This window comes from Dipodomys spectabilis, unplaced genomic scaffold, assembly GCF_019054845.1.
Source record: "Dipodomys spectabilis isolate Male_0828 unplaced genomic scaffold, ASM1905484v1 ptg000903l, whole genome shotgun sequence".
Lineage (NCBI taxonomy): Eukaryota > Metazoa > Chordata > Mammalia > Rodentia > Heteromyidae > Dipodomys > Dipodomys spectabilis.
In genome coordinates this window covers 1-25,393 of record NW_024871580.1, presented here as the reverse complement: position 1 = coordinate 25,393, position 25,393 = coordinate 1, and the positions used below count along the sequence as shown (strand labels likewise).

At 58.8% G+C, this 25,393-nt stretch overlaps 4 protein-coding genes across 8 annotated transcripts; 3 read left to right on the top strand and 1 right to left on the bottom strand.

The window, feature by feature from the left end:
• Positions 1 to 912: 912 nt before the first annotated feature.
• On the top strand, positions 913 to 21,433 carry LOC122102825 (vesicle-associated membrane protein 1-like). Of its 3 annotated transcripts, XM_042673508.1 has the most exons (6): positions 913 to 991; positions 3,734 to 3,863; positions 4,515 to 4,673; positions 5,406 to 5,457; positions 6,241 to 6,402; positions 21,142 to 21,433. In XM_042673508.1, coding segments are annotated over exons 1-5 (504 nt in total). In that variant the 5' UTR covers positions 913 to 989; the 3' UTR covers position 6,402; positions 21,142 to 21,433. The 3 variants fall into 3 exon arrangements, with proteins under 3 accessions (XP_042529442.1, XP_042529443.1, XP_042529441.1); XM_042673509.1 differs by lacking the exon at positions 21,142 to 21,433 and having other exon boundaries at positions 5,875 to 6,321; XM_042673507.1 differs by lacking the exon at positions 21,142 to 21,433 and having other exon boundaries at positions 5,406 to 6,321.
• LOC122102829 (39S ribosomal protein L51, mitochondrial-like) lies at positions 10,205 to 13,036 on the top strand. The gene is made up of 3 exons (XM_042673515.1): positions 10,205 to 10,308; positions 10,950 to 11,060; positions 12,627 to 13,036. Exons 1-3 carry the CDS (start codon positions 10,230 to 10,232, stop codon positions 12,821 to 12,823), a joined length of 387 nt encoding a protein of 128 aa, XP_042529449.1. The 5' UTR covers positions 10,205 to 10,229; the 3' UTR covers positions 12,824 to 13,036.
• Positions 15,522 to 21,433, top strand: Vamp1 (vesicle associated membrane protein 1). 3 transcript variants are annotated; one of them, XM_042673511.1, is made up of 5 exons: positions 15,522 to 15,634; positions 17,908 to 18,037; positions 18,510 to 18,668; positions 19,361 to 19,412; positions 20,309 to 21,433. In XM_042673511.1, coding segments are annotated over exons 1-5 (363 nt in total). In that variant the 5' UTR covers positions 15,522 to 15,632; the 3' UTR covers positions 20,329 to 21,433. The 3 variants fall into 3 exon arrangements, with proteins under 3 accessions (XP_042529445.1, XP_042529447.1, XP_042529444.1); XM_042673513.1 differs by lacking the exon at positions 20,309 to 21,433 and adding an exon at positions 19,856 to 19,957; XM_042673510.1 differs by lacking the exon at positions 20,309 to 21,433 and having other exon boundaries at positions 19,361 to 19,637.
• Positions 20,718 to 25,193, bottom strand: Tapbpl (TAP binding protein like; the record flags this gene model as incomplete). The annotated part of the gene is given in 12 exon segments (XM_042673516.1): positions 20,718 to 20,751; positions 21,877 to 22,074; positions 22,256 to 22,265; positions 22,930 to 23,040; positions 23,043 to 23,144; positions 23,147 to 23,233; positions 23,788 to 23,880; positions 23,883 to 23,990; positions 23,993 to 24,124; positions 24,555 to 24,654; positions 24,656 to 24,798; positions 24,897 to 25,193. Coding segments are annotated over 12 exon segments (1,415 nt in total), but the record flags the coding sequence as incomplete, so codon positions are not given.
• Positions 25,194 to 25,393: the final 200 nt, after the last annotated feature.

Sequence of the window (25,393 nt, the reverse complement as noted above, 5' to 3'; positions counted from 1 at the left end):
AACAACAACATGAATCATGAACCACTCTCAGAGCCGGGTACGGTGCTGCACACCTGCAATCCCAGCGCTGGGGATGGAAAGTTTGAGGCCAGCCCGGCTGCCTTGTGAGATCAAGTCTTAAAAAACCAAAACCTAAACTGGGCGCTGGGAGCTCAACACCTGTCATCCCAGCTCCTCAGGAGCCTGAGATCTGAGCAGCACAGTTCAGAGAGCCCTGGCAGGAAAGTCTGAGACTAATGCGGTGTGGCTCAGCACTAGCCCTGAGCACAAAAGCTCCAGGATAGTGTCCAGGCCCTGAGGTCAAGAACTAGGACTTGGGGGCTGGGCAGGTGGCTCCGTGGTAGAGCGCTCGCCTCGCATGCATGAGTCCCTGGGTTCGATTCCTCAGCACCACGGAAGCAGAAAAAGCCGGAAGTGGCGCCGTGGCTCAGGCGGTAGAGCGCCCGCCTGGAGCAAGAAAAGCCCAGAGACGGAGTCAGGAAGAGCAGGTGGACTGGCTGGCCGGCTCCGCAGCGGGCTGGGGCCTCGGATGGCTCCAGTCCACTGAGAACCCAACTTGGAGACAGGTTTCGGGGTGAAGGAACGGATGAGATCCGAACCCCGCACCCGCTCCGCGGGCACCAGCGCGTGCGCCCTGCCGAGCCACGCCCCCTGCCGAGCCACGCCCCCTGCTGAGCCACGCCCCCTCCCCGCAGGACTCCCCGGTCCCGCTGTTATCGCTCCAGTCAGCTGGAGCGGGATGATTGACAGGAGCGGCCAGCCCAGCGATTGGCCGAGAGCCGGTATTCCCTTCCTGCCCTGTCGCACGCTCAGCCTCCCTGCGTGTCGATTGGACCAAGCGGCTGTCAATATCCTCGAGGAGGCGTGACCCGCACCCATAAAGGCGGGGCCGCGCTGGGCCACTGCAACAAGTTCCACCGCTGCCAACGGCGTCTTCCCGCCGCCGCCCCGGGGAGCGGACACGGACCCCCAGATTCCCCGCCAGAGAAATGTGAGTGGACGGACATCGGGGTGCTCGGCACCTCCCTGCCGGCTCCGGTCCCCCAGCGCGGGGCTCTGCGGGGCGGGGGGGCAGCACCCCATCCCCACAGCCCGCACCCCACGGCCCCGCGGTCCTTGCACCCCCCACCGCTCTGCAGGTCTTAACGGAACCCTCCCGTACCCCGCAAAGGGGAAGGTGGGGGGGCCCGGAGACCACCATGGGGGGCCTGGAAACCACCAGGGGGGCCTGGAGACCACCAGGGGGGGGCTGGAGACCACCGGGAGGGGCTGGAGACCACCGGGAGGGGCTGGAGACCACCTGGAGGGGCTGGAGACCACCACGGGGGGCCTGGAGACCACCACGGGGGGCCTGGAGACCACGGGGGGGGCCTGGAGACCACCGGGGGGGCCTGGAGACCACCGGGGGGGGGGGCTGGAGACCACCGGGGGGGCCTGGAGACCACCAGGGGGGCCGAGAGACCACCGGGGGGGCCTGGAGACCACCAGGGGGGCCGAGAGACCACCGGGGGGGCCTGGAGACCACCGGGGGGGCCGAGAGACCACCGGGGGGGCCGAGAGACCACCGGGGGGGCCCCCACACTCGGGGACCCCGGCCTGAGACACCACGGGGGGTCTGGAGACCACCGGAAGGGGCTGGAGACCACCATGGGGGGGCTGGAGACCACCGGGGGGGCCTGGAGACCACCATGGGGGGCCTGGAGACCACCAGGGGGCCCCCACACTCGGGGACCCCGGCCTGAGACCACCGAGGGGGCCTGGAGACCACCATGGGGGGCCCCCACACTCGGGGACCCCGGCCTGCCCCTTCCCCCTTCCCCCCCCTGCATCCCGGGATTAATTCATGGACCCACTTTTAGTGTGACACCTCCCCCCCCCCCCACTTCATGACAGCAAAGCTCCAGAACCTTCCCCTGCCGGGTCCCTGGTGCCAGGTGAGCTGCCTAGGCCAGCAGGGAAGAGACGGAAGGACCCCAGAACATTCCCTCCTCCCTCCAACACATACACTTCAGTCCCCAAACATCACCAGCGACACGCGCGACCGCAGATCCCCAGGACGACACACACCCGCGGACGCATGGGCGCTCTGTGCCAGTCCTGGGGCTTGAACTCGGGACCTTGGCGCTGTCCCTCAGCTTTTTCACTCAATGCTGGTGCTTCTCCCACTTGAGCCACAGCTCCCCCACCTTCTTAGTGCTAACCTGGAAATCAGAGTCTCACGGACTTTCTTCCCAGGGCTGGCTTTGAACCTTGATCTTCAGATCTCAGCCTCCTGAGTAGCTGGGATGACAGGCGGGAGCCACCGGTGCCGGCCAGAATGTCATCTTTAGTCCCACTGTGCTGGACCCGGTGGCTGCTAGCTCTGCTGCTTGGTTCTCATTGTGTTCAAGCCTTCAGCACAGCAGGAGGTGCCTTAAGCTAGCTCAGCAGCAGCACCGGCCACTCGTGGGTCCTCTGCTTTGTGTCTTGCTTTGTGTGTTAGAGGAAAACGTGGAAGAGATTTCTTTTTGAAATGGAGATAATAAGAAATCACATCTGCCCGGTAGGATCTCTCAGGGATTAGTCAAGGGATTTCCTTTGAGGTGGCTTTGTGACTAGTGTGTTTTTTTCTAGACCTGTTCTGGGGAGGTTTGGGGTGTATGTGTGGACCCCCGGACCTGAACTCTGGGTCTGGGAGCTGTCCCGGAGCTTTTTCACTCAAGGCTGGCACACTACCACTTGAGCCACAGCGCCACTTCTGGCTTTTTGGTGGTTCATTGAAGGTAAGAGTCTCTCAGGGACTGGGGAGGTGGCTCAGTGGTAGAGCGTGGCTCAGTGGTAGAGCGCTCGCCTAGCATGCATGAGGCCCTGGGTTTGGTTCCTCAGTACCCCATATGCAGAAAAAGCCGGAAGTGGTGCTGTGGCTCAAGTAGTAGAGCACTAGCCTTGAGCAAAAGAAGCTCAGGCCCTGAGTTCAAGTCCCAGGACTGGCAAAAAACAAAACCAAAACCAAAACTCTCTTAGCCTCCTCCTACCTGGGCTGGCTTCAAGCTACAAACCTCAGATCTCAGCCTCCTGAGCAACTGGGAAGACAGGAATGAGCCACCAGCATCCAACAGAGAAAAGGTTACTTTGAAGACTGCACACTAGAGACCCTTAGCTTTTGGGGGGCGGGTACCAAAAGTGAAAGGCCTTTGTGTATAAACAGCTCCAGACCAAGATTTCTCCTTATGACACAGGAGACTCGGTGTCCCGAGAGTCTGCCAGATGGGGAGGAGGGAGGTGCAGACGCGCTCTGATCTCCTGGCATCGAGGGTTCTTTCCTGAGCATTCATTTTCTGGGCTTTTGGAACAGTTAGCGTCGCTAATGCAATTACTTTGGGGCCCAGATCCGGTCGATGTGAAACTCTTACCTCCTCTGCCCCAAATGCACACATAAGCCCACACTGGTGGCTCCCGCCTGTACTCCCAGCTACTCAGGAGGCTGAGATCTGAGGATCGCGGTTCAAAGCCAGCCCAGGCAGGAAGGTCTGTGAGACGTTAGCCCCCTGGGACTAATCCACACGCTGTGGCAGAACGCTTCCGCTGCTCCTCCTGGCCTCTGTGCCCCTCTCTCCCCCTCCCAGAATCCCCCGGGCCCTAGCGTTCCTTCTATTTGTCTGTCACCTAACTGGAATCGCTTGGGTTGTACGGGGTGCAGCTAGATCCGACTCTGGTCTTGATTGCTGTGTGTCCCGGCTCAACTCACTCCCAGGTCCGCTCCACCAGCTCAGCCGCCCGCGGAAGGGGCAGAAGGGGCCGCCCCTGGTGGGGGTCCCCCCGGCCCCCCTCCCAGCTTGACCAGCAACAGACGGCTGCAGCAAAACCAGGCACAGGTGGAGGAGGTAGGCGCACAGCCATTTCTCAGTTTTCTTTTTCTTTCTGCCAGTCCTGGGGCTTGAACTCAGGGCCTAGGTTCTATCTCTGAGCCTCTCTGTGCTCAAGGCTGGCGCTCTACCACTTGAGCCACAGCACCACTTCCAGCTCTTTCTGCGTATGTGGTACTGAGGAATCGAACCCAGGGCTTCACGCATGCGAGGCGAGCGCTCTACCACTGAGCCACACTCCCAGCCTCTGGGAGAGATTTCTAACCCAAGGGGACATTATGTCTGTCTGTAGGGGAGCAAAGCATCTCTTAAAGTGACAGATGAGGCTCTGGTCCGCCAGCCATTACTTTTCTCTGTCTCTCAGAAGAATCTCAACAGCTTCTTTTTACTTTTTTGTGCCAGTCCTGGGATTTGAACCCAAGGCTTGTGCACCATCCCTGAGGGTTTTCTTGCTTGAGACTGGCACTCTACTTGAACCATAGATCCAGTGGTGGCTTTTTTGGGGGGAGGGAAGGGGGTGTCATCGGAGATAAAGAGTCCCACAGACTTTCCTGCCTGCCCGGCCTGGCCTCAAACCTTGATCCTCGGATCTCAGCCTCTTGAATAGCTGGGATTGCAGGCATGTGTGGCAGTGCCCGGCCTGCAGCTCTGTGTCCACATTCCTCTCAGGTGGTGGATATCATGCGTTTGAACGTGGACAAGGTCTTGGATCGGGACCAGAGGATTTCTGAGCTGGATGACCGAGCCGACGCCTTGCATGCCGGAGCAAAGCAGTTTGGGACCAATGCTGCCAAGCTCAAAAGGAAATACTGCTGGGAAAACTTCAAAGTGAGTTTCCCTGCGGGCCTGGCTCTCCCACAGAAGGCAAGAAGGCCACTGGCCTCTAATGCAGCCCGTGGGTTTCTGTCCTACTGAGCAGTGGGGAATGAAGCCGCTCCTGCAGGTGCAGTACCCACAGCGGCCAACAGGGAGCGCTAGAGCATTAGAACCCCTGGCAAAGTGCTGCTCACTCTGAATAGCTCAGATGGTGAGCCCCCCCCAAATCCTCCCCGCCCCTCCCCAGACACCCCACAGCCACACAGCAGCCCCTGTATTTATATACATGGCTGCAGTGTTTGGGGGTGTACCCAAACCAACTGGTAACAGATCCAAACTATTTTTTTCCATTTTGGTTGTGTGTGTCTGTGTTGGTCCTAGAACTTGAACTCAGGGCCTGTGCACTGTCCCTGAGCTCTTCAGCTCAAGGCTGGTGCTCTACCCCTTGAGCCACAGCGCCACTTCCAGCTCTGTGGTGGTTGCTTAGAGCTGAGAGTCGCAGGGATCTTCCTGCCCGGGCTGGCTTTGAACATCCCTCCTCAGATCTCAGCCTCCTGAGTGGCTGGGATGACAGGCGGGAGCCATGCGCGCTAGGCACAGACGAAAGCCAGCTGGGGGTGTGGGGCTGGAATTAGGGCCTTTGGGGAGCAGAGGCTGCAGGTGTCCGGGGTCCTGGGCGGTGGGTGGAGGGAAGATGGCCGATGGGGCGTCCCCAGCCCGAGGCCCCACGCTTTGTGTCCGCAGATGATGATCATGTTGGGGGCCATCTGCGCCATCATCGTGGTAGTTATAGTAAGTAAGTATCGCTGCGGCGGCTGCGGGGGGCACAGGGGAGACGCCCAGCCCTGCCTGCTGCTTGCCCCCCACCTGCTGTCTGGGGAGTGGGGGTGCTGTCACCCAGGTATGGACACCCCTGGCTGGGGGGGAGGAACCGGGGAGCCCAGGAACCCCGCTGATGGCTGTTGGGTAAGTGGTCTCCCCGCAAGGCATTGTGGGTAGGAGCTGACCCATGTTGATGCATAGAAATGGAGATGGGGGGGGGTCCGCTGTTTGTCCCTGGCTGAGGTCACGGGGTCAGAGGGCGATCTGGGCGTTCCTCTCACCGAGGCCTGGGCACCTGTCAACTGGATGTAATTCACCCTCTTGTTGTCTTCTGTCTGTCTCTGTCTGTCTGTCTCTCCTCCATCCGGGACTTCTTGATTCCTGTGTCCAGTCTACTTTTGCACTTGAGAATGTGCCCCGCCCCCTCCCCTGTTCTCCGTCTCCACGCAAGTTCAAATCCTGCCCGCACCCCCTCCCTGCCCTGCAACTCTGGTTGCATTCATTGGTATTACACACACACACACACACTAGAAATGCTGTGGAGGCACAGGCTCGGGGTCCCTCCCCACCCTGTTCTGCTGTGCACCTGCCCGTGTCCCCCCAAAACTGAAAAGAGTGACCAGCCAGGGCAGGGGAGGGGTTGAGGCTGGGACAGGGGTGTCCCCCAAAAGGCCACTGCAGCCGGCAGGGACAGCACAGGGCGGCGAGGTTTCTCTTCTGCGCAAGTGAGCGTGGACCCGGCACCCCTGTCTTTCAGAAAGTCAAGTTGCTCTTCCTGGCCTGTCACCCCAGGATTCTCCAGCTTGGGTCTTGGGGGGAGGGTTCTTACCACTTTTTACTTTGGGTTCTTTTTTGCTTGGGGGTTATTTCCTGAGCGTCTGTCACCTGGGGTCCTGGGCCCTGTGTTTTGGGGGGTGAGGCCATCTCCTTTTCTTTCCTCCTCCCGCGTCTCTGCGCGGCCCCTCCCGCCCACCACTCACGCGCATGCGCAGAAGGGCAAGCACATCCCGCGCGGGCCCCCAAACTCTCCACCCCTTCTTCCGTTGGCCACGAGCGGGCTGTGGGCTTTCCTCTGCGTGTCTGTCACCCGACCCTCGTGTCACACAGACAATGGCAGCATCTCCCTCTCCACCAAGGCATGTGGCTTCCTTACCAATCCATGTATTTTGCACAAAGGCAAAAAACAAAAATACAAACTCCTCCCACCCATCCGGCTGGCTTCTTGTTTGGGGGGGGTGGTTGAGGCTGGGGGGTGTCATCAATGCCAGAGACTGGAGGGGCTGAGGGATGGCATGTCTCCCTCCCACCCCCCAGATCAGAGATTTGTGGGAGGAAGTGACACGGGCTGTGGGTGTTTCTGTGTTCCCGGCTGAGGCTCCAACTGGTGTTGGACAGGGAGGGAACCTCATACCACAAATATCCGCCCCACCTGCTGCCTCCTCTAGTCCCAGCCTGCAGGTCCTGTCCAGGGGATGGGCCAGCCCACCGAGGCCTCCGGCACAGGCACACCTATCCTTTTCCTCTTCATCCGGGTACCCTCCCCCTTTTTTTTCTTTTGGTGCTGGTCCTGGGGTTTGACCTTGGGGTCTAAGCCCTATCCCTGATTTTTGTTTGCTCTTTCACTCGAGGCGAGCACTTTATCCTCTGAACCTCAGCACCACTTCTGGTTTTCTGACAGCTCATTGGGGATAGATAGTCTCCTCTGAGACTTTCCTGCCTGGGCTGGCTTTGAACCATGATTGTCAGATGTCAGCTTCATGCAGAGTTAGGGTTACGGACATAAGCCACCAGTGCCCAGTGAGTTACAGCTTCTGAGTGAGAAGCTTCTGAGTGAGAAGCTTCTGAGTGCAGCTTTTGTACTTATTAATTAGAAACTTGGGCTTTTTTGCCTACGCTGTCTTCAAGTCGCAGTGCTCAAATGGTGAGCCACAAGCACTAGCTCGTTCATTAAGTATTCCCTGGTACTGGAGAATAAAAGGGCATGCTAGGTAAGCACTTCACCACTAAGCTACGTGCTCAGCTCAGGGTCCAAGTGGATCTTGCTGGCTTTAAACTCACTACCGGCCCAGTGGTATTAACTTTGTGATTCTCTTGCCTCCACCTTTCATGTACGAGGATGACAGCCATTTGCCACTACTCCAGGCAAATGAAGTTTCTCACAATGTATATTAGAGTTAAGTATTTTTGGCCAGGCTATCAGAGAGGAAGGTTCTACTAACTTGTCATATCAAGAAGTACATGATGAACTTGGCACCAGTGGCTCACGCCTATAATCCTGGCTACGCCAGAGGCTGAGATGTAAAGATTAAGATGCAAACAAAGCCTGACTTATCTCCATCAAAAAGCTAGAAAAGGAGCTGTGGCTCACGAGGTAGAGTGCTAGCCTTGAGCACAAAAGCTCAGGAGCCGGGGGCCGGTGGCTCCCGCCTGTCATCCTATCTACTCTGGAGGCTGAGATCTGAGATCTCAATTTAAAGCCAGCCAGGGCAGGAAAGTGTGTACAACTCTTATCTCCAATAAACTGCCAAAAAACCAGAAGTGGCGCTGTGGCCCAAGTGGTAGAGCACCCACCTTGAACTGAAGAGCTGAGGGGCAGTGCCCACGTCCAGAGTTAAGCCCCACACCGACAAAAAAAAAACAAAAAACCAGTCTCAGGGACAGTATCTGGATCCTGAGTTCAAGTTCCAGGACTTGCACAAAAGGGAGGGAAGGGTATATGATGAACTGGGTTTGGTGACACACGTCAGCAATCCCAGCTACTCACGAGGTACAGGAAGGTGGCTTGGGAATTTAATCGCAGCTCTGGCAGTTAGCAAGACCTTATCTCACAAGATAAAGCAGCCCCAGTAGAACACACCTGTAATCCTAGCATCTCAGGAGGCTGAGATCTAAGGTTTGCAGTTTGAAACCAGCTGGGGCAGGAAAAAATCCTTGAGACTCATCTCCAATTAACCACTGGAAGCGGTGCTCTCATTACGCAAAGGAGCTCAGAGACAGCACCCAGACCGAGTAGAAGCCTGACCACCAAGAAAAATTACAAAATTGAAAATAAGAATAGTGGAGCTCACTGGACACTATGTCCAAAATGAACGATCTAACTTGTGGGTGGAGTCAGGAGGGAGACTGGCAGGGGTGGAGGGAAGGGATGACATTGTATGAAAGGAAATGTCCTCATTAGCTGACCTCTGTAACTGTAATCCCTCTGTACATCACCTGTATGATAACCATTTGTTTAACTCAACCCAAAGGAAAGAAACCAACTCAGGAGCAGGGAAAAGATCTCACCAGATGCCCACACCTTGACCTTGAACTCTCCAATAAACTTATTTTCTTCCTAAGAAAATTAAAATACTGGGGGTGTAATGCAAATGCCAGAGCACTTGTCTAGCAAGTCCAAGGATGACAGAAACAAACAAACCACAACAAAAACACCAAAGAGGCCCGTGGCGGCAGTGTCTTATTTATTACAGATACTGTTAACGTTGATCTTTTGTGCTGGTCCCGTTTCTCCACTGTGGTTTATTTTCTCCACGGTGTGAGTGCAACACGCACCCCAACCACACATCACCAACGACGCACCCCAGAAATGACAGTGCTCCTGCAAGATACCCCTTCCTATCGTGGGTGCGGTGGCTCCCGCCTGTAATCCCAGCCACTCGGGAGGCCGAGGGCTGAGGATCCCCAGGAAGCAAGAGGGGCGAGACGCTTCTCCTTAGCCGGCAGAAGCTGATCAGGAGAGGAGGGGCCCAAGTAATAGAGCAGCCAGCGTTGCGTGGGAAAGCGAAGCAAGGGTGCGAGGCCCCGAGTTCGAGTCCCAGCCCACAACCACCACCAAGGGCAGGTCAAAGGCCCCCTTCCCCTGAGCCCCGCACCCTGCGCTGGGACAGGTGCGTACCGCACCCTGCGTCCACACATTCCGACGGGCCTCCCCCACATCGAGACCTCCCTTGCCGGCTGCAGGCGGAGCCGCCTACCTCGCTCGGCCCCGAACTCCCGTTCCTTGGATGAGGAAGACGGGCTTCTCAGCTCGGGCACGCGGCCGCCTTCTCCTCCAGGCCTGCGGCCGACCTAGATCCAGGAAAACACGACTGCGCCCACGCGCACCAATCAGAGAGGCAGCCTTCCAAATTGGCGGAGAACCTGGCCAATCCTGAGCAAGCGAGGACAAAAGGCCCGCCCCCTGAGCCGAGCGCGGCGCGGATAAAAATCCACCCGCGGAGCGGTCCAAACGCCCAAGGGCTGCAAAGCGACCAATCCCGACGCTTGCTGGCACAGCCGGCCAATCGCAGCGCGGAATCAAGGCATAGGGCGGGGCGCGGCGCCAGGCCCCACCCCGCGGCTGCCGCCGGCGCGGCCCCCCGTGGCTCCGCGGCAGCGCCTGGCAGAAGTTCCGCCCCGTCACACCGCAGGTCCCCCACGCCTCCGCACTGAGCAGCCCGAGCGCCACGCCCCCTGGTGCCTCGGTTCCGTTGGGGGTGCTCAGGGACGGGGCGATTGCACCCAGACACGCCCTGCGGCGTCTCCGGAGCGCCCCCGAACTTCCGGTGTGCAGACCGGAAGCCGCTCGGACGGGCGGGCTGGCGGCCGGAAGCTGGAGGGCGGGGCCGCGCGTAGCGGCAGCGCAGTGCTCGCCGGGAGGGGCTGAGGTGGCGGCCCGCGGCCCCTCGCCGCGAGCCCCGCGCCGGACCCGGCCTCTCGGCGGCGTCGTCGCCGTCCGGGTCTGCGCGTGCGCGTGGGGGCCCGGCCATGGCGGCGGCCCTGTGCGCGGGGCTGCGCGCGGCGCTGCGGGGCTGGCTGCCCGCGGCCGGCAGGAGCTTCTCCGCGGGTGAGCGGGGCGCGACCCGCGGGTCCACGCCGAGATCGGGGCTGGACGGCTCCGCCTGCCGACCCCGGCCGGCAGCTCCGACCGACGGACGCGTCCCCCCCCCCCCGACAGCTCCGACCGACGGACGCGCCCACCCCTCCCCCGACAGCTCCGACCGACGGACGCGTCCCCCCCGACAGCTCCGACCGACGGACGCGTCCACCCCCCGACAGCTCCGACCGACGGACGCGTCCCCCCCGACAGCTCCGACCGACGGACGCGTCCCCCCCCGACAGCTCCGACCGACGGACGCGTCCCCCCCCCCCCCCGGGCAGCTCCGACCGACGGACGCGTCCCCCCCCGGACAGCTCCGACCGACGGACGCGTCCACCCCCCCCCCCGACAGCTCCGACCGACGGACGCGTCCCCCCCCCCCCCCCGACAGCTCCGACCGACGGACGCGTCCCCCCCGGACAGCTCCGACCGACGGACGCGTCCCCCCCCCCCCCCCCGACAGCTCCGACCGACGGACGCGTCCACCCCCCCACCTGTGGACAGCTCTGATTGATTGACGTGCCCCCCCCCCGTGGACAGCTCTGATTGATTGACGTGCCCCCCCCCCCGTGGACAGCTCTGATTGGGTCCCTCCCGCCCGGTCGCAGGTGTCCCCAGGAACTACTTCATAAGGCGCACCCTCCCGCCTCCCCGAGAGGTCGACCGCTGGGACGAGAAGCGGGCTCTGTTCGGCGTCTACGACAACGTTGGGATTCTCGGTGAGGCGCCCCCCTCTTCCCCCCCCACCCGTGAGCCGTGCAGCCCAGGCCCCGCCCTGCTGCCCACACGGGACTTTATTGCTTTTATTTTTTAATGCTTATAAAAGAAACCAAGGCTCACCCCTGTAATTCCACCCACTTGGGAGGCTGAGACCTGAGGCTCCAGGGTCGAAACCAGGCAAGAAGGTCTGGGAGATTCTTCTTTTCCATTAATTAGCAAAAAACATTGGAAGTGGGGGCCTGGCTTAAGTGGTAGAGCTCCAGCCTTGAATGGAAAAGCTAAGGATCAGCACCCAGGCCCCGGTATGGGTGCACACACACATAAAATGGTCTTCATTTGACTGTCCCGGTGTGTGAGTACAAGGCCTCGGGGTACAGGCCACCCCTTCTTTTCTCCCTCATCTCCCCTAACCCCACCCACCCCCTTGAGATACCTGGTTCCATACTGAATAAGATGACTGTATTTTCCCCACCCTTCTGGTCACAATGGGTTATGACCAAGGACAAGGCAGTTAACAGAGATCTCAACCACACAAGTGAGGTTTGGTGGCCAAAAAGCCTTCCTCCAGCTTCAGGTCCCAAGGTTCCATTAACCAAAGTTTTTATTGCATTTTGTAGAGGGAAGTGTGTGCAGAAAGGAACGTATTTCACACACACACACACACACACACACACGACAGTGTTTAGTGTGCAAATGGTAGATGACTTCCTCATCTTTACAATTCGCTGAAACCTTAGTGTACCCCCGGGCTCCAAGACAGTTTAGGATCCAATAGCTCACACCCTGGTCTGAAATCTGAGGTTCTATCAAGCCTGGACTCAATTGACCTTTCCAGAAGAAAACACCTCATCCTAAGAGTATGTGGCCAGAAGGCATTCCAAACTCCCAATCCGTGCGGGTCTCCAGCTCAGCTTTGCAGGCTCTCATGCTCCCTCCATTTTTCTGTTCTGAAATGGTGATCTTTGTCTCTAGTGTCAGCAGGGGTTTAGTTAGTGCCCACTAGGAAGAGCAGGCGTCGGCATGACGGCTTTCTCCATGGTGGTTAGGAAACCGTGAGCTCACTTGCAGAAAAGGAAGCGGAATCAGGAGGTTAATTCAGTTTTCCAAAGCTACTATATGGCAGTGTTAGAATCTGAAGCCAAATCATTTGGGCACCAGAATCTATGATACTTTATTTTATTTTATTTTTTATTTTTTGAGTCCGGTCGTGGGGCTTGAACTCAGGGCCTGGGCGCTGTCCCTCAGCTCTTCAGCTCAAGGCTAGCGCTCTGCCACTTGAGTCACGGCACCACCTCTGGCTCGTTGCTGAATTGGACATGAGTCCCATGGCCTTTCCCGCTCAGGCTGGCCTTGAACCGCAATCCTCAGATCTCAGCCTCCTGAGAACATGACTTCTGCACAAGCTCTGCTCAGGAAGCTGCAACTGTTGGGTTGTCTTGCCTGGAGAGTAGTCAGGGTCTCCATATGTCAGGGCTGGGATTCCAGGCGTGCAGCACCACTCCTGGCTCACCACACACACTCGGTCCTCCAGTCCTGACATGACTACCCTCTCTTCCATCCCCCAGGAAACTTTGAGAAGCATCCCAAGGAACTGATCCGCGGCCCTGTGTGGCTGCGGGGCTGGAAGGGGAATGAACTGCAGCGCTGCATCAGGAAGAAGAAAATGGTGGGGAACAGAATGTTCCTGGAGGACTGGCACAACCTTAACAAGCGCATCCGATACCTTTACAAACACTTCAACCGCCGCGGCAAGCACCGCTAGGGACGCGCTGGGGACGCGGGGACGCCGGGGTGGCCGGGCCGGGGCCCAGGACGCGCCCGAGGGGAGGGTGCGCAGCACGCTTTCCATAATAACGAAGGGCTGCCTTGGAACCTCTCAGTACCCAGCGCACTTTCTTTTCTGTGCCATCCTGGGGCTTGAACTCAGGGCCTGGGCACTGTCTTTGGGCTTTTGAGCTCAAGGCTGGCACTCTACCACCTGAGCCACAGCTCCACTTGTGACTTTTCTGCGCACACTGGCTTCAAACCACCCCCCTCACTTCTCAGCCCCTGAGAAGCTGGGATTACAGGACACCGGCGCCCGGCTCTTTTTAGATTATTAATCAGACAATGGAGCATTTGGCTTGATTTTTTTTTTTTTAACTTCCCTTCTTTGTATCCTCTGTCTCTCTCGATTCTTATTCTTGGCACTTTCTTGGTTTACAGTCTGGGACTTCAATTTATTTCTCTTGCCACAGTTTCTGTGGAAAATTCCCAAGGCCTGGATGGAAGGTGTGCTGGTCCAAGGTTGGTCTCGTTTCTCCTGGGAGCGAGGCCACGCCACCAGGCCTGGGAACCTCTTCATGTTCTTGCCATTTTGTTTATAGGAAGTAAGGATATCTCACACGCTTTCACAGAGCAGGAAACAAAGAATTCCGGTGGGAGAAAACTCAACAAAACAGGGCTCTGTGTTGTATGTTCTCTGCAAATATTTTATTTCCTTTGTTACCAGTACTGGAGTTTAAAGTTAGTCTGAGCACTGTCCCTTACCTTTTTTCTGCTCAAGGATGGTGCTCTACCACTTGAGCCACACCTCTACTTCTGGCTTTTTGGAGCTTAATTGGGAGATAATTTTCACAGACTTTCCTGCCTGAGGTAACTTGAACTGTGATTGTCAAATTTCAGCCTCCTGAGTAGCTGGGATTACAGGCAGGAGCTACCAGCGTGCAGCACTGCAAATAAAGGGAAGGAAAGGAAAGCTCTGGTAGTCCTCTATTATTAGGGTGGGTGCCACAAAAGGGTTTAATCCTTTGGGCTTTGAGGTTCATGTAGAAGTTTTTTGTTTTTTGCATTTCCCACCTTCAGTCATGCCCTGTTATTGCCCTGAGGAGCCACCAGGTTCAAGTCCAACCTTTGCAGCTACCTTGTTTAGTACCCAATTTTGGGCTAGAGCTCAGGGCCTTGTACCTTCATGTGACTCTTGCTGATGCCTGGTGCTCTCCTACTTCAGCCATACTTCCAGTCTTTCATTTTGCTGGTTAATTTAAGAGTCTCAGCCTTTTCCGGCTTCAAATGTCAATCCTCTAGATCTCAGCCTCCTGAGTAGCTCGGATGATAGATCTAACCTGGAGATTTAATCTCTTATTATGGGATGGCTGGTGGGGTAACTTGCACATTCATACTACGAGAAATACTTCATCCCTGTCTTTGTCTTTGAGAGCTTATCAGTTGTTTCCAGATTTTTACAGATGGTCATTTTGGTGTGATTTCAGAAAGATGGGATAAACACTTTGTCTGTGAGCACACCCATTGTGCCAAGGCTGGGGCTTGAACTCAGGGCCTGGGCACGGTCCCTGAGCTCTTTTGTTGAAAGCTAGTGTTCTGCCACTTTAAGCCACAGCTCCACTTCCTGAGACCCGGGCGGTGGTGCACACCTGTAATCCCAGCACTGGGGAGGCCAGGCTGGGACACACAGTGAGATCAAGTCTTAGAAAGCCAAAAGGCCAGCCAGGCGCTGGGGCTCACACCTGTCACCCCAGCTCCTCCGGAGGCTGAGATCTGAGGCTCTGTGATTCCAACCCCGGGCAGGAAACTGCGGCTCTGATCTCCAGTTAACCACCCCGGAAAAGCCGTGAGCACAGAAGCTCAGGGACAGCGCCCAGGCCCTGAGTTCAAGGCTCATGACCTCCCCCATTTCCCCCCAAGACAACAACAAACAGTGGGGTGCCGGTGGCTCCCGCCTGTCATCCCGGCCAGGAGCTGAGATCTGAGGATCGCAGTTCGAAGCCGGCCTCGGCAGGAAGGCCCGGAGACTCTGATCGCCAATGAACCACCCGAAGGCCGGGAGTGGCGCCGCGGCTGAGGCGGCAAAGCGCCAGCCTTGAGCACAGAGGCCCCGAGTTCAAACCCCAGGCCCTGCAGAGATGCACAAGCAAAAGCAGACTGGACCTGGGCCATTGGGCAGGGGCTGGGGACCTCGGTCGGCGTCCAGGCTTCGGGGAAGCTTCGGTCACGCGAGATCCGAACCCCGCACCCGGCACCTCCGCTCCGTGGGCTCCGCAGCGCCGTCGCTGAGACCCGGGCCAGGGCTGCGCGCCCGACGCGTGCGCCGCTGCTGAGCCACGCCCTCTCCCCCGCAGGACTCCCAGGTCCGGGTGTGATTGGTCCAGTCAGCCGGAGCGGGATGATTGACAGGAGCGGCCAGCTCAGCGATTGGCTGAGAGCCGGTATTCCCACAGGTAACGTAAACTGCATTTGTATTGGCCAGGGAAGGATTCTCCGCAGAATGTGCGCGGTCGAATAAAACGAGGGCTGTGATTGGTTCATCTTCAGAACGGAGGCGGGCACCTTGGGAAGCCATCCCGGTTTCCGATTGGACGACGGGGTTGTCACTCTCCTCCAGGAGGCGTGGCCAGCGCTAATAAAGCCCGGGTCCCGCCGCGCGGCAACTGCAGCAAGTTGCAGCGCAGTTGGCGGTCCGGGCGGTCAGCGGGAGGCGGAGCTTGGCGCTGCCGTCCACGGTCCGCCGCAGCGCCGTCCCGCCCGCCGCGGCCTCCGCAGCGCGACCCGAGCCCCCGCTCCCTGTCAGGAACATGTGAGTGGACTCTGATGTCGGGGTGCTGGACCCCCCCCCCCCCCCCCCCCCCCCCCGCCACCCCGGGCGCCGGACTCTGCGGGACGGAAAATGGCGCATTGCAGCAGCTGCGGCGGCGCGGGGGGAACCCGGCTGGGCCTCCCCCGCCGTGCACAGCCGGGACGGGGGGTGGGGGCTGCACCCCAGGGGCCGGGCAGGGCCCCCCCCTCCCCCGTCCCGGCAAAGCAGCCCCGAGGCGGGACAGACAGACAGACAGCTGGAGCTAGGGATGCTCCTGCCCGTCCTGGGGCTCGAACTCAGGGCCTGGGCGCTGCCCCTGAGCTTCTTCAGCTCTCCTACTTGAGCCCAACAGCTCCCCCTCGACCTGGTGTTTCGGGGTTCAGTGGCAGATCTAAGAGGCTCACAGACTTTGCCTGGTCTTGAACCTCCATCCTCGGATCTCAGCCTCCTCCCCCCCACACACACACACCCCAGATTGTGAGCTTGGGACAATATGCTGCAGAGAGATTTGATGATTTATGGTCTCCGTTTCTCATTCGTGGGTGAAGTCCTGGGCTGGCTTGGGGCTGTGTTTCTATTGCTTCTGGGAGCAAACAAGAGCCAAGATTTATTTGCATTATATAAGGGTGATAAGCGGTCCTGGGCCTGGTACCGACTCTTTCTAGCCCCCAGCCACCACCAGTAAGTGGAGTGAACTTCAAATCCTTCACCGGCCCTTGTGCTTTTTTTTTCTCTGCAGAGATCTGCAGGGGTTGTTTCTTTTGTGCCGGTCCTGGGGCTTGAACTCAGGGCCTGGGCATTGTCCCAATCACTTTCTCACTCAAGGCTAAGTACTCTGACCATTTGCATCACAGCTGCAGTTTTAGCTTTCTGGAGAGCAGAGTCTCACCGACTTGCCTGCCCAGGGCTGGCTTCAAACTGCGATCCTCAGATCTCAGCCTCCTGAGTAGTTGGGATTATAGGTGTGAGCCACTGGCCGCCCACAGAATTCCGCAGTTATGACTGAAGATGACATTCTGGCCTGGCGCTGGTAGCTCCCGCCTGTCATCCCAGCTACTCAGGAGGCTGAGATCTGAGGATCGAGGTTCAAAGCCAACCCTGGGCAAAAAAGTCTGAGACTCTGATCTCCAATGAGCCACCAGAAAACCTCATACGTAGATCTGTAGCTAAAGTGGTGGAGTGCTGGCCTTGAGCAAAAAGAGCTCAGGGACTGTGCCCAGGCCCTGAGTTCAAGCTCTATGACTGACCAAAAAAGATGATGTTTCGTGCATTTTGGGCAAGCTCTGAGGTTGCATGCTGGAGAGAGGGTTCAGGCCCGTGGGCTCCCGGCCGAATTTGTGTAGGAGGCCGGCAGGGAGGTAAAGAAAGTGTGGCCACCAGGGAATCACAAGGGCTCCGACCTTAACCTTGACATTGGTCCCACTGTCCTGGATGGCTTCCAGCCTCCCCCCCCCCCCCCTTCTTTCTCAGTGAGCGCAGCAGGAGGTGCCTTAAGCTAGCTCAGCAGCAGCACCGCACGGCTCATGGGTCCTCCGGCTTAACGTGTTTCTTTGTACGTTGGAGGAAAATGTGGCAGAGATTTCTTTTTAAAATGGGCATAATAAATAATAAATCAGCGTCATCTACTAGTCTGTCCCAGGGATGTATGTTTGATTTTCACACACGAGGGAGAAAAACTACAACGGTGGGGGGGAAGGGAGAGGAGGTTCTAGGGGTTCGTGTTATTGTGATTAGTCAAGGGATTTCCTTTGAGGTGACTTGCTGACTAGTGTATTTTTTTCTAGGACTATTCTGGGGAGAGTTTTGGTGTTTGTGTCGATGCTGGGGCTTGAACTCACGGTCTGGGTGCTATCCCTGAGTTTTTGCAATCAAGGCTGAGCACTCTACCACTGGAGCCACAGCTCCACTTCCAGCTGTTTTGGTGGTTCATAGGTGATAAGAGTCTCGTGGACTTTCCTGCCCAGGCTGGCTTTGAACTGGGATCCTCAGATCGCAGCCTCCTGAGGAGCTGGGATTACAGGCGTGTGCCACCATACTGGGCTCACAGTCAGGACGTCTCAGTGGCCCCCTGGGACTAATCCACACGTTGTGGCAGAACACTTCCACTGCTTCCTCTGTGCCCCTCTCTCCCCCTCCCAGAATCCCCCGGGCTCTAGCGTTCCTTCTATTAGCGCCTATCTATCACCTAACTGGAATCGCTTGGGTTGTACGGGGTGCAGCTAGATCCGACTCTGGTCTTGACTGCTGTGTGTCCTGGCTCAACTCACTCCCAGGTCCGCTCCACCAGCTCAGCCGCCCGCGGAAGGGGCAGAAGGGGCCGCCCCGGGTGGGGGTCCCCCCGGCCCCCCTCCCAACTTGACCAGCAACAGACGATTACAGCAAACGCAGGCACAGGTGGAGGAGGTATGTGAATAGCTGTGTCTGGGAGAGTTTCCTAACCCAAGAGGATATCATGTCTGTCTGTCTGTCTGTCTGTCTGTCTGTCTGTCTGTCTGTGTGTCTGTCAGCAAAACATCTCTGAGTGACACACATGAGACTCGTGATCCGCCAGACATTGTTTTGCTCTGCCTCTCGGGAGAATCTCATCACCTGCTTATTTGTATTTCTTCCTGGGACTTGAACTCAGGGCCTGGGCACCATTCCTGAGATTCCCCCCCCCCCCGCCCCTCAAAGTTGGGGCTCCCCTGGAGCCACAGCTCCACTTCGGGTTTTCTCGTGGGTTCGTCTGGAAGAGATGAAGAGGCTCGTGGACTTTCCGACCCAGGCTGGCGTGTGGAACCACGATCCTCAGATCTCGGCCTCCTGAGAGGCCAGGATGCCAGGCGTGCGTGACAGCGCCCGGCCTGCAGCCGCTCCCTGTCTGCATCCCCCTCAGGTGGTGGACATCATGCGCGTGAACGTGGACAAGGTCTTGGAGAGGGACCAGAAGCTTTCGGAGCTGGATGACCGAGCCGACGCCTTGCAGGCCGGAGCCTCCCAGTTTGAGAGCAGCGCTGCTAAGCTAAAACGGAAGTACTGGTGGAAAAACTGCAAGGTGAGTGAGTTCCCCGGCTCCCTCCCAAAGCCACGTTGGCCACCAGGGTGCGCTAGAGCGTTAGAACCATTGACCAAGTGCTGCTCACCCTCCTGGGGTGTTCAGAGTGATTAGCTCCCCCCAGCCCCGCCTCCCGCTGCAGGAGTGCCCCCCACAAATCCTCCTGACCCTTCCTCAGACACCCCCACAGCCACACACACAGCAGCCCCAGTATTTATGTAAATGCCCGCCATGTTTGGGGGTGTAACCAAACCAATTGATCACAGATGCAAACTCTGCCTTTTCCACATTGGTTGTGTGTGTGTGTGTGTGTGTGTGTGTGTCTCCTAGGACTTGAACTCAGGGCCTGGGCACTGTCCCTGAGCTCTTCAGCTCAAGGCTGGTGCTCTACCCCTTGGGCCACAGCGCCACTTCCAGCTCTGTGGTGGTTGCTTAGAGCTGAGAGTCGCAGGGATCTTCCTGCCCGGGCTGGCTTTGAACATCCCTCCTCAGATCTCAGCCTCCTGAGTGGCTGGGATGACAGGCGGGAGCCATGCGCGCTAGGCACAGACGAAGCCAGCTGGGGGTGTGGGGCTGGAATTAGGGCCTTTGGGGAGCAGAGGTTGCAGGTGTCCGGGGTCCTGGGCGGTGGGTGGAGGGAAGATGGCCGATGGGGCGTCCCCAGCCCGAGGCCCCACGCTTTGTGTCCGCAGATGATGATCATGTTGGGGGCCATCTGCGCCATCATCGTGGTAGTTATAGTAAGTAAGTATCGCTGCGGCGGCTGCGGGGGGCACAGGGGAGACACCCAGCCCTGCCTGCTGCTTGCCCCCCACCTGCTGTCTGGGGAGTGGGGGTGCTGTCACCCAGGTATGGACACCCCTGGCTGGGGGGGAGGAAACCGGGGAGCCCAGGAACCCCGCTGATGGCTGTTGGGTAAGTGGTCTCCCCGCAAGGCATTGTGGGTAGGGGCTGGCACCTGCTGATGTATGGAAGTGGAGATGGGGGAGGAGGGGGGAGGGGAGGGAAGGGGGGGTCCGCTGTTTGTCCCTGGCTGAGGTCACGGGGTCAGAGGGCGATCTGGGGGATCCTCTCACCGAGGCCTGGGCACCTGTCAACTGGATGTAATTCACCCTCTTGTTTTCTTCTGTCTGTCTCTGTCTGTCTGTCTCTCCTCCATCCGGGACTTCCTGATTTCCTGTGTCCAGTCTACTTTTTTACTTGAGAATGTGCCCCGCCCCCTCCCCTCTTCACGGCCGTGCGAAGTTCAAATCCTGCCCGCACCCCTGCGCCCCCCACCCCCGCCCCGCTTCTCCAGCCCCCCCCTCCTCTTTGGTTGCGTTCATCGACTCTTCCCCCCCCCACACTAGAAATGGGGCTCCAGGACAGGCGTGGGGTCCCCAGCCAGCCTCTGCTGGGCGCTCACCCAGGCTCCCCCCAAAACTGAAAAGAGGGCAGGGGACGGGGGTACCCCCAAAAGTTCTCCACAGCCGGTGGGAGACAGCACACGGTGGTCATGTTCCTCTTCCGTGTAGGTGAGCGTGGGCCGCCGGGCACCCCTGTTTTTCCGAAACTCAAGTTGCTTCTCCTAACCTGTCACCCCACAGTTTTCCCTCTTTGGGGGAGCGGGGCGCTCATCATTTTTAATTTGTTCCCCGTAGGCCTGAGAATAAGCACCTAGTGATTGCAGCCGAGTAAGGACCCCCCCCTCCTTCTCCCAGAAGGAGCTGTCTCTCCCTCGCTTCCCTCCTCCCCTCTGTGTTTTCTGGAACATTCTATGTCATGCGCGTGGGCACCCCATAATTGCATCCCGCCGAGGTCTGCGAGTCTGTGCATTGCCGTTTTGGGCGTCAGAAGGAAATCCCCCTCGTTGTACATTTTTATCTTCATTTTTGTCTGATCGCTGGGGATTTTTTCAAGTGGGGCTCAGAGTCAGCTGGGGGGGGGGGGTGCAAGGGTGCCCTGTGTCCCGGGGGGGGCAGGGCTCAGGCCTGCGCCCCGGCCTCTGGGACCCCTCAGCCCCCATGTGAACTCTCCTGGCCTCGTTCTCTTCCTTCATTCCTGGATGCTTCACGCACACACCGTGGGCCCCGAGGACGGCAGGCTGTGTGGGGTAAACTGGAGGGCTGGAGTGGGGGGGGGAGCTGACAGAATGGGGACCCCACAGCCTCGGTCCTTCCTCTTCTGATGGACGCCCAGCCAGGTTGAAGCCCATTTCTCACATGGCAGCATTTCACCCCCCAAAACCATCCTTCTTTCCCCTTTTCTTCCCTAATGCCTGTACCCCACATTCCCTCCTCCCTCTGCCCCCCCCACCCCTCCAGGCAGGCCTGAAGAGCTGGGAGGAAATATGGAGGCCGCCCTCCCTCTCCTGGGGTCTCCCCAAAGATCTACCCACTAGCCTTTGATGCTTCCTTCAGGGAGACACCCCAGAAGCGCCCCTGGGCCCAGCCCTAGCTTGGAGGCCTCATTTCCTGGGGTCCTGGGGGGTGAGGCCATCTCCTTTTCTTTCCTCCCGCGTCTCTGCGCGGCCCCTCCCGCCCACCACTCACGCGCATGCGCAGAAGGGCAAGCACATCCCGCGCGGGCCCCCAAACTCTCCACCCCTTCTTCCGTTGGCCACGAGCGGGCTGTGGGCTTTCCTCTGCGTGTCTGTCACCCGACCCTCGTGTCACACAGACAATGGCAGCATCTCCCTCTCCACCAAGGCATGTGGCTTCCCTTACCAATCCATGTATTCTGCACAAAGGCAAAAAACAAACAAAAATACAAACTCCTCCCACCCATCCGGCTGGCTTCTTGTTTGAGGAGGGAAGGGGGGATGTCATCAATGCCAGGGGCAGACGGGGCTGAGGGATGGCAGCCGCCCCCCCAGATCCCAGATCAGGGCTTTGTGGGAGGAAGTGACGTGTGCTGTGGGTGTTCGAGGCTGAGTCTCCAACTGGTGTTGGAACCTCATACCACAAGCATCGGCCCCACCTGCTGCCTCCTTTAGTCCCAGCCTGCCCACCGAGGCCTCTGGCACACCCACATCTTCCCCCTCATCTGGATACACCGTGTTTATTTTTACTCATTTATTTTAGTGCCAGTCCTGGGGCTTGAACTCAGGACCTAGGTGCTATCCCTGAGCTCTTTGGCTCAAGACTGGCGTTCTACCACTTGAGCCACAACACCACATCCGGTTTTCTTCTGGTGGTTCATTGGAGATCAGAGTCTCATAGACTTTCCTGTCCAGACTGGCTTTGAACCACGATCCTCAGATCTCAGCCTCCTGAGCGGCTGGGATGACAGGCATGCGCCACGGGTGCCGTTCACGGTGGTGTCAGGTCTTGTAGAAGAACGGGCCTGCTCTTCATTGCCAGAAGTGAGGAGGAGGAAGATGGCTACGCCGTGTACCTCAGGGGCTTGGCCGACCTCGGGAAGAAAACTAGGGAGAAAAAAATGAAAAGGAAAAATTGGTCTCTTCCTGGTGCCACAGGAGGCTGGGAACTCTGGAAGTCGGGCCTGAGCCCTGGAGGGAGGTTGAGGGGCGGGTCCTGCGGGTGGGGGGGGGGCTGAGCAGGGGGGGGGCTGAGCAGGTGGGGGGGAGCACTCATGGGAGCACTCACCTTGCTGCCTCTGGAGCACCCAGCACGACAGAACAAGAAGGAAGAAGATGGCGCTCAAGATGATGCCCGTCCCTGTCCTGCCCTCTACGGGTGAGAAGGGTGGACACGTGGTGTTCACGTGTGTGTGTGTGTGTGTGTGTGTTTGACCTGTCCCCACCCCTACCCCGCTCTCCACCCGCTCTGCCTCCTTCCTCCCCCCAACTCATTTATTTTGGGCCCTGGGATTTGAACTCAGGGCCTGGGCGCTGTCCCTGAGCTTTCCGGCTCAAGGCTGGCGCTCCGCTACTTGAACCACAGCGCCATGTCTGGCTTTTTGGTGATCCCTTGGCCATAAGAGTCTCCAGGACTTTCCTGCCCGGGGCTGGCCTCCAACCACGATCCTCAGATCTCAGCCTCCTGAGCAGCTGGGATGACCGGCACGAGCCACCACCGCCCGGGGGAGATCGTTTAAGACCTGAAGGGGACTGGTTATTTCCTCACATTTTCTCTTTGTCCATTTACGGTCAAATAACCTCAGCTCCCTTAACCCTTGCAAGCCAAATGCATCTATAATACCGGGGTTGTGCCGGGCATGTAGCGCACGCCTGTAGTCCCAGCTCCCTATGTGTACTGAGCTGGAATATACGGCAAAGCCGTGGCAGCGGGGCAGGGGGGAAGGGGGACACTCGGGGTACCTGGGCGTGGGTCCAGCCTCGCGCTGGCCCGCAGGGGCTCCTCCAGGGAGCTGTGGGTGACCTCGCAGGTGTAGATGGCGCCCGCGGGGCCGGCGTCCACCCGCAGGGAGAGGAGATGCTGTAGGTGCCCGCCATGCTCTGCCTGAGGCTGGAGAAGGAGGCGTCCGCCACCGGGGCTGGGGCTCCTCCCACGTCCTCCCGCGTCCACGCCACCCCACGTGCAGGGGGTAGTAGCCGCTCACGGTGCACACCACGGTGGGCAGGGCCGCTGTCTCTGCCACGCTCACCCGGACTTTGGGGGGAGCTTCGGAAAGAATGGGGGCGTCAGGCCCAGCACGGTAGCGCACGCCTGTCATCCCAGCCGCTCAGGAGGCTGAGATCTGAGGATCACGGTTCAAGGCCAGCTCCCAGCAGGAAAGGCCGTGACACTCTGATCTCTGATTAGCCAGCAAAAAAGCAGGAAGCGGGGCTGTGGCTCAAGTGGTAGAGCGCCAGCCTTGAGCAATGGAGCTCAAAGACAGTGCCCTGGCCCTGAGTTCGAGCCCCAGGACTGGCCAAAAAAAGAAGAAGAGGGAAGAGGAGGAAGAAGAGTAAAAGGCTGGGCTTGCCTTTTCTTCTTTTTGATGCTGGCCCTGGGACTTGAACTCATGGCCCAGACACTGTCCCTCAGTTTTTTAGTTCAAGGCAGGCACGCTAACCCTAGAGCCACAGCACCGCTTCCGGTTTTCTGGTGGTTCATTGGAGATCAGAGTCTCATGGGACCTTCCAGCCCAGGCTGGCCTCAAACCTCGATCCTCAGAGCTCAGCCTCCTGAGTAGCCGGGATGACAGGTGTGAGCACCGGCACCCGGCTGCTCACCGTGGATGCTGAGCTGGATGACTTGCTGGGCCTGGTACAGCGTGGTGGTCACCTGGCACACGTAGGTCCCCTCGTCCTTCAGCGTGAGGCGGCCAGGGTGAGGGTGGCGTCCCCAGCCGCGAGGAGCCGCGTGGGATCCAGCGCTGTGTCCTCCCGCGCCGCCTGCCCCTGCCCCGCCGCCCAGCTGTACACCAGCTGCCCTGGCCTCTGTGCTGTCGCCGCCAGTGAACGCTGAGCAGCTGCAGGCCGGGCGCCATGGAAAAGCCACAGTGCAGAGCCCCAGAAGAGCCCAGCGGCAAAGTCAGAGACGGGGTCTCTGTGGCCACCAGGAATTCCACTGCGGGGAGAGAAAGAGTCACTTAATACCACATCCTCAGGCCGGGCGCTGTGGCTCCCGCCTGTCATCCCAGCTACTCAGGAGGCTGAAATCTGAGGATCACGGTTCAAAGCCAGCCTGGGCTGGAAAGGCCGTGAGACTCTCATCTTCAGTGAACACCAGAAAACCAGAAGTGGGGCTGTGGCTCAAGGGGTAGAGCACCAACCTCCAGCTGAGGAGCTGAGGGACAGCGGCCAGGCCCCGAGTTCAAGCCCCACGACTGACCAAAAAAAAAAAAGCAGCAAAAAGCCAAAAGTGGCGCTGTGGCTCAAGTGGTAGAGCGCCAGCCTTGAGCACAAAAAGTTTAGGGACAGCGCCCAGGCCGTGAGTTCAAGCCTCAGGCCGGACACACACACACACACACACACACACACACACACACAGCACTCACCTGCCGTCTTCATCTTCTGTGGGGGGCCGGGGCCTGGGTTCAGCACGGCGTTCTCAGCACCCCCAAGAGCCTTCATGAGGAGGGAGAGACTGGGCCCCTGTTCCAAGCAGCTGCACATTGGCGATGAAGCAGGGGGCCCCCAGGTTGCTCCCCAGGATGTAGGGGGCGATCTCGCAGGCCACCGGCTGCCCCTGACACTCAGCGTGGACGAAGGCCGCGGCCCCGGGCACCCGGACCTGCTCCACTGCCGAGAAGCGCGCAGGTGGCAGAGCGGCTGCGGGAAGGGGGGTTTGGGGGGGCAGGGGGGAGATCTGGGGTATCTCAGGGTAAGGCTTTAGTTACCTGAGGCTTGGAAACTGGCCGAGGGGTCCCCCGGGGTCACTGGGTCCCCCTGGAAATCCGTGAGGCCTTCCAGGGAGCCGTCATCGGGCGCTGACACGCCCTTCAGCACCAGCGAGGCCTTCTCCCGGGGGCCGCTCGCTGCCCAAGCCCCCGGGGAGCCGCCCTCCGTCACCAAGAAGCAATCGAACACCACGTCCACCCGCCGCCATGGCGGCTCTGCCGCTGGGTCCCCTGAAGGGAAAAGCTGGGGTGAGTCTCCTCCGTTTTTGTAAGTGTGCCGGTCCTGGGACTTGAACTCTGGGCCTGGGCGCCGTCCCTCAGCTCTTCAGCTCAAGGCTGGCGCTCTACCACTTGAGCCACAGCACCACTTCTGGCTTTTTTCTTTTTGCTTATGTGGTGCTGAGGAATCAAACCCAGGGCCTCAGGCATGCAAGGCAAGCACTCTACCACTGAGCCACCTTCCCAGCCCCTCTGATCTCTTGATTCGCCAGCAATAA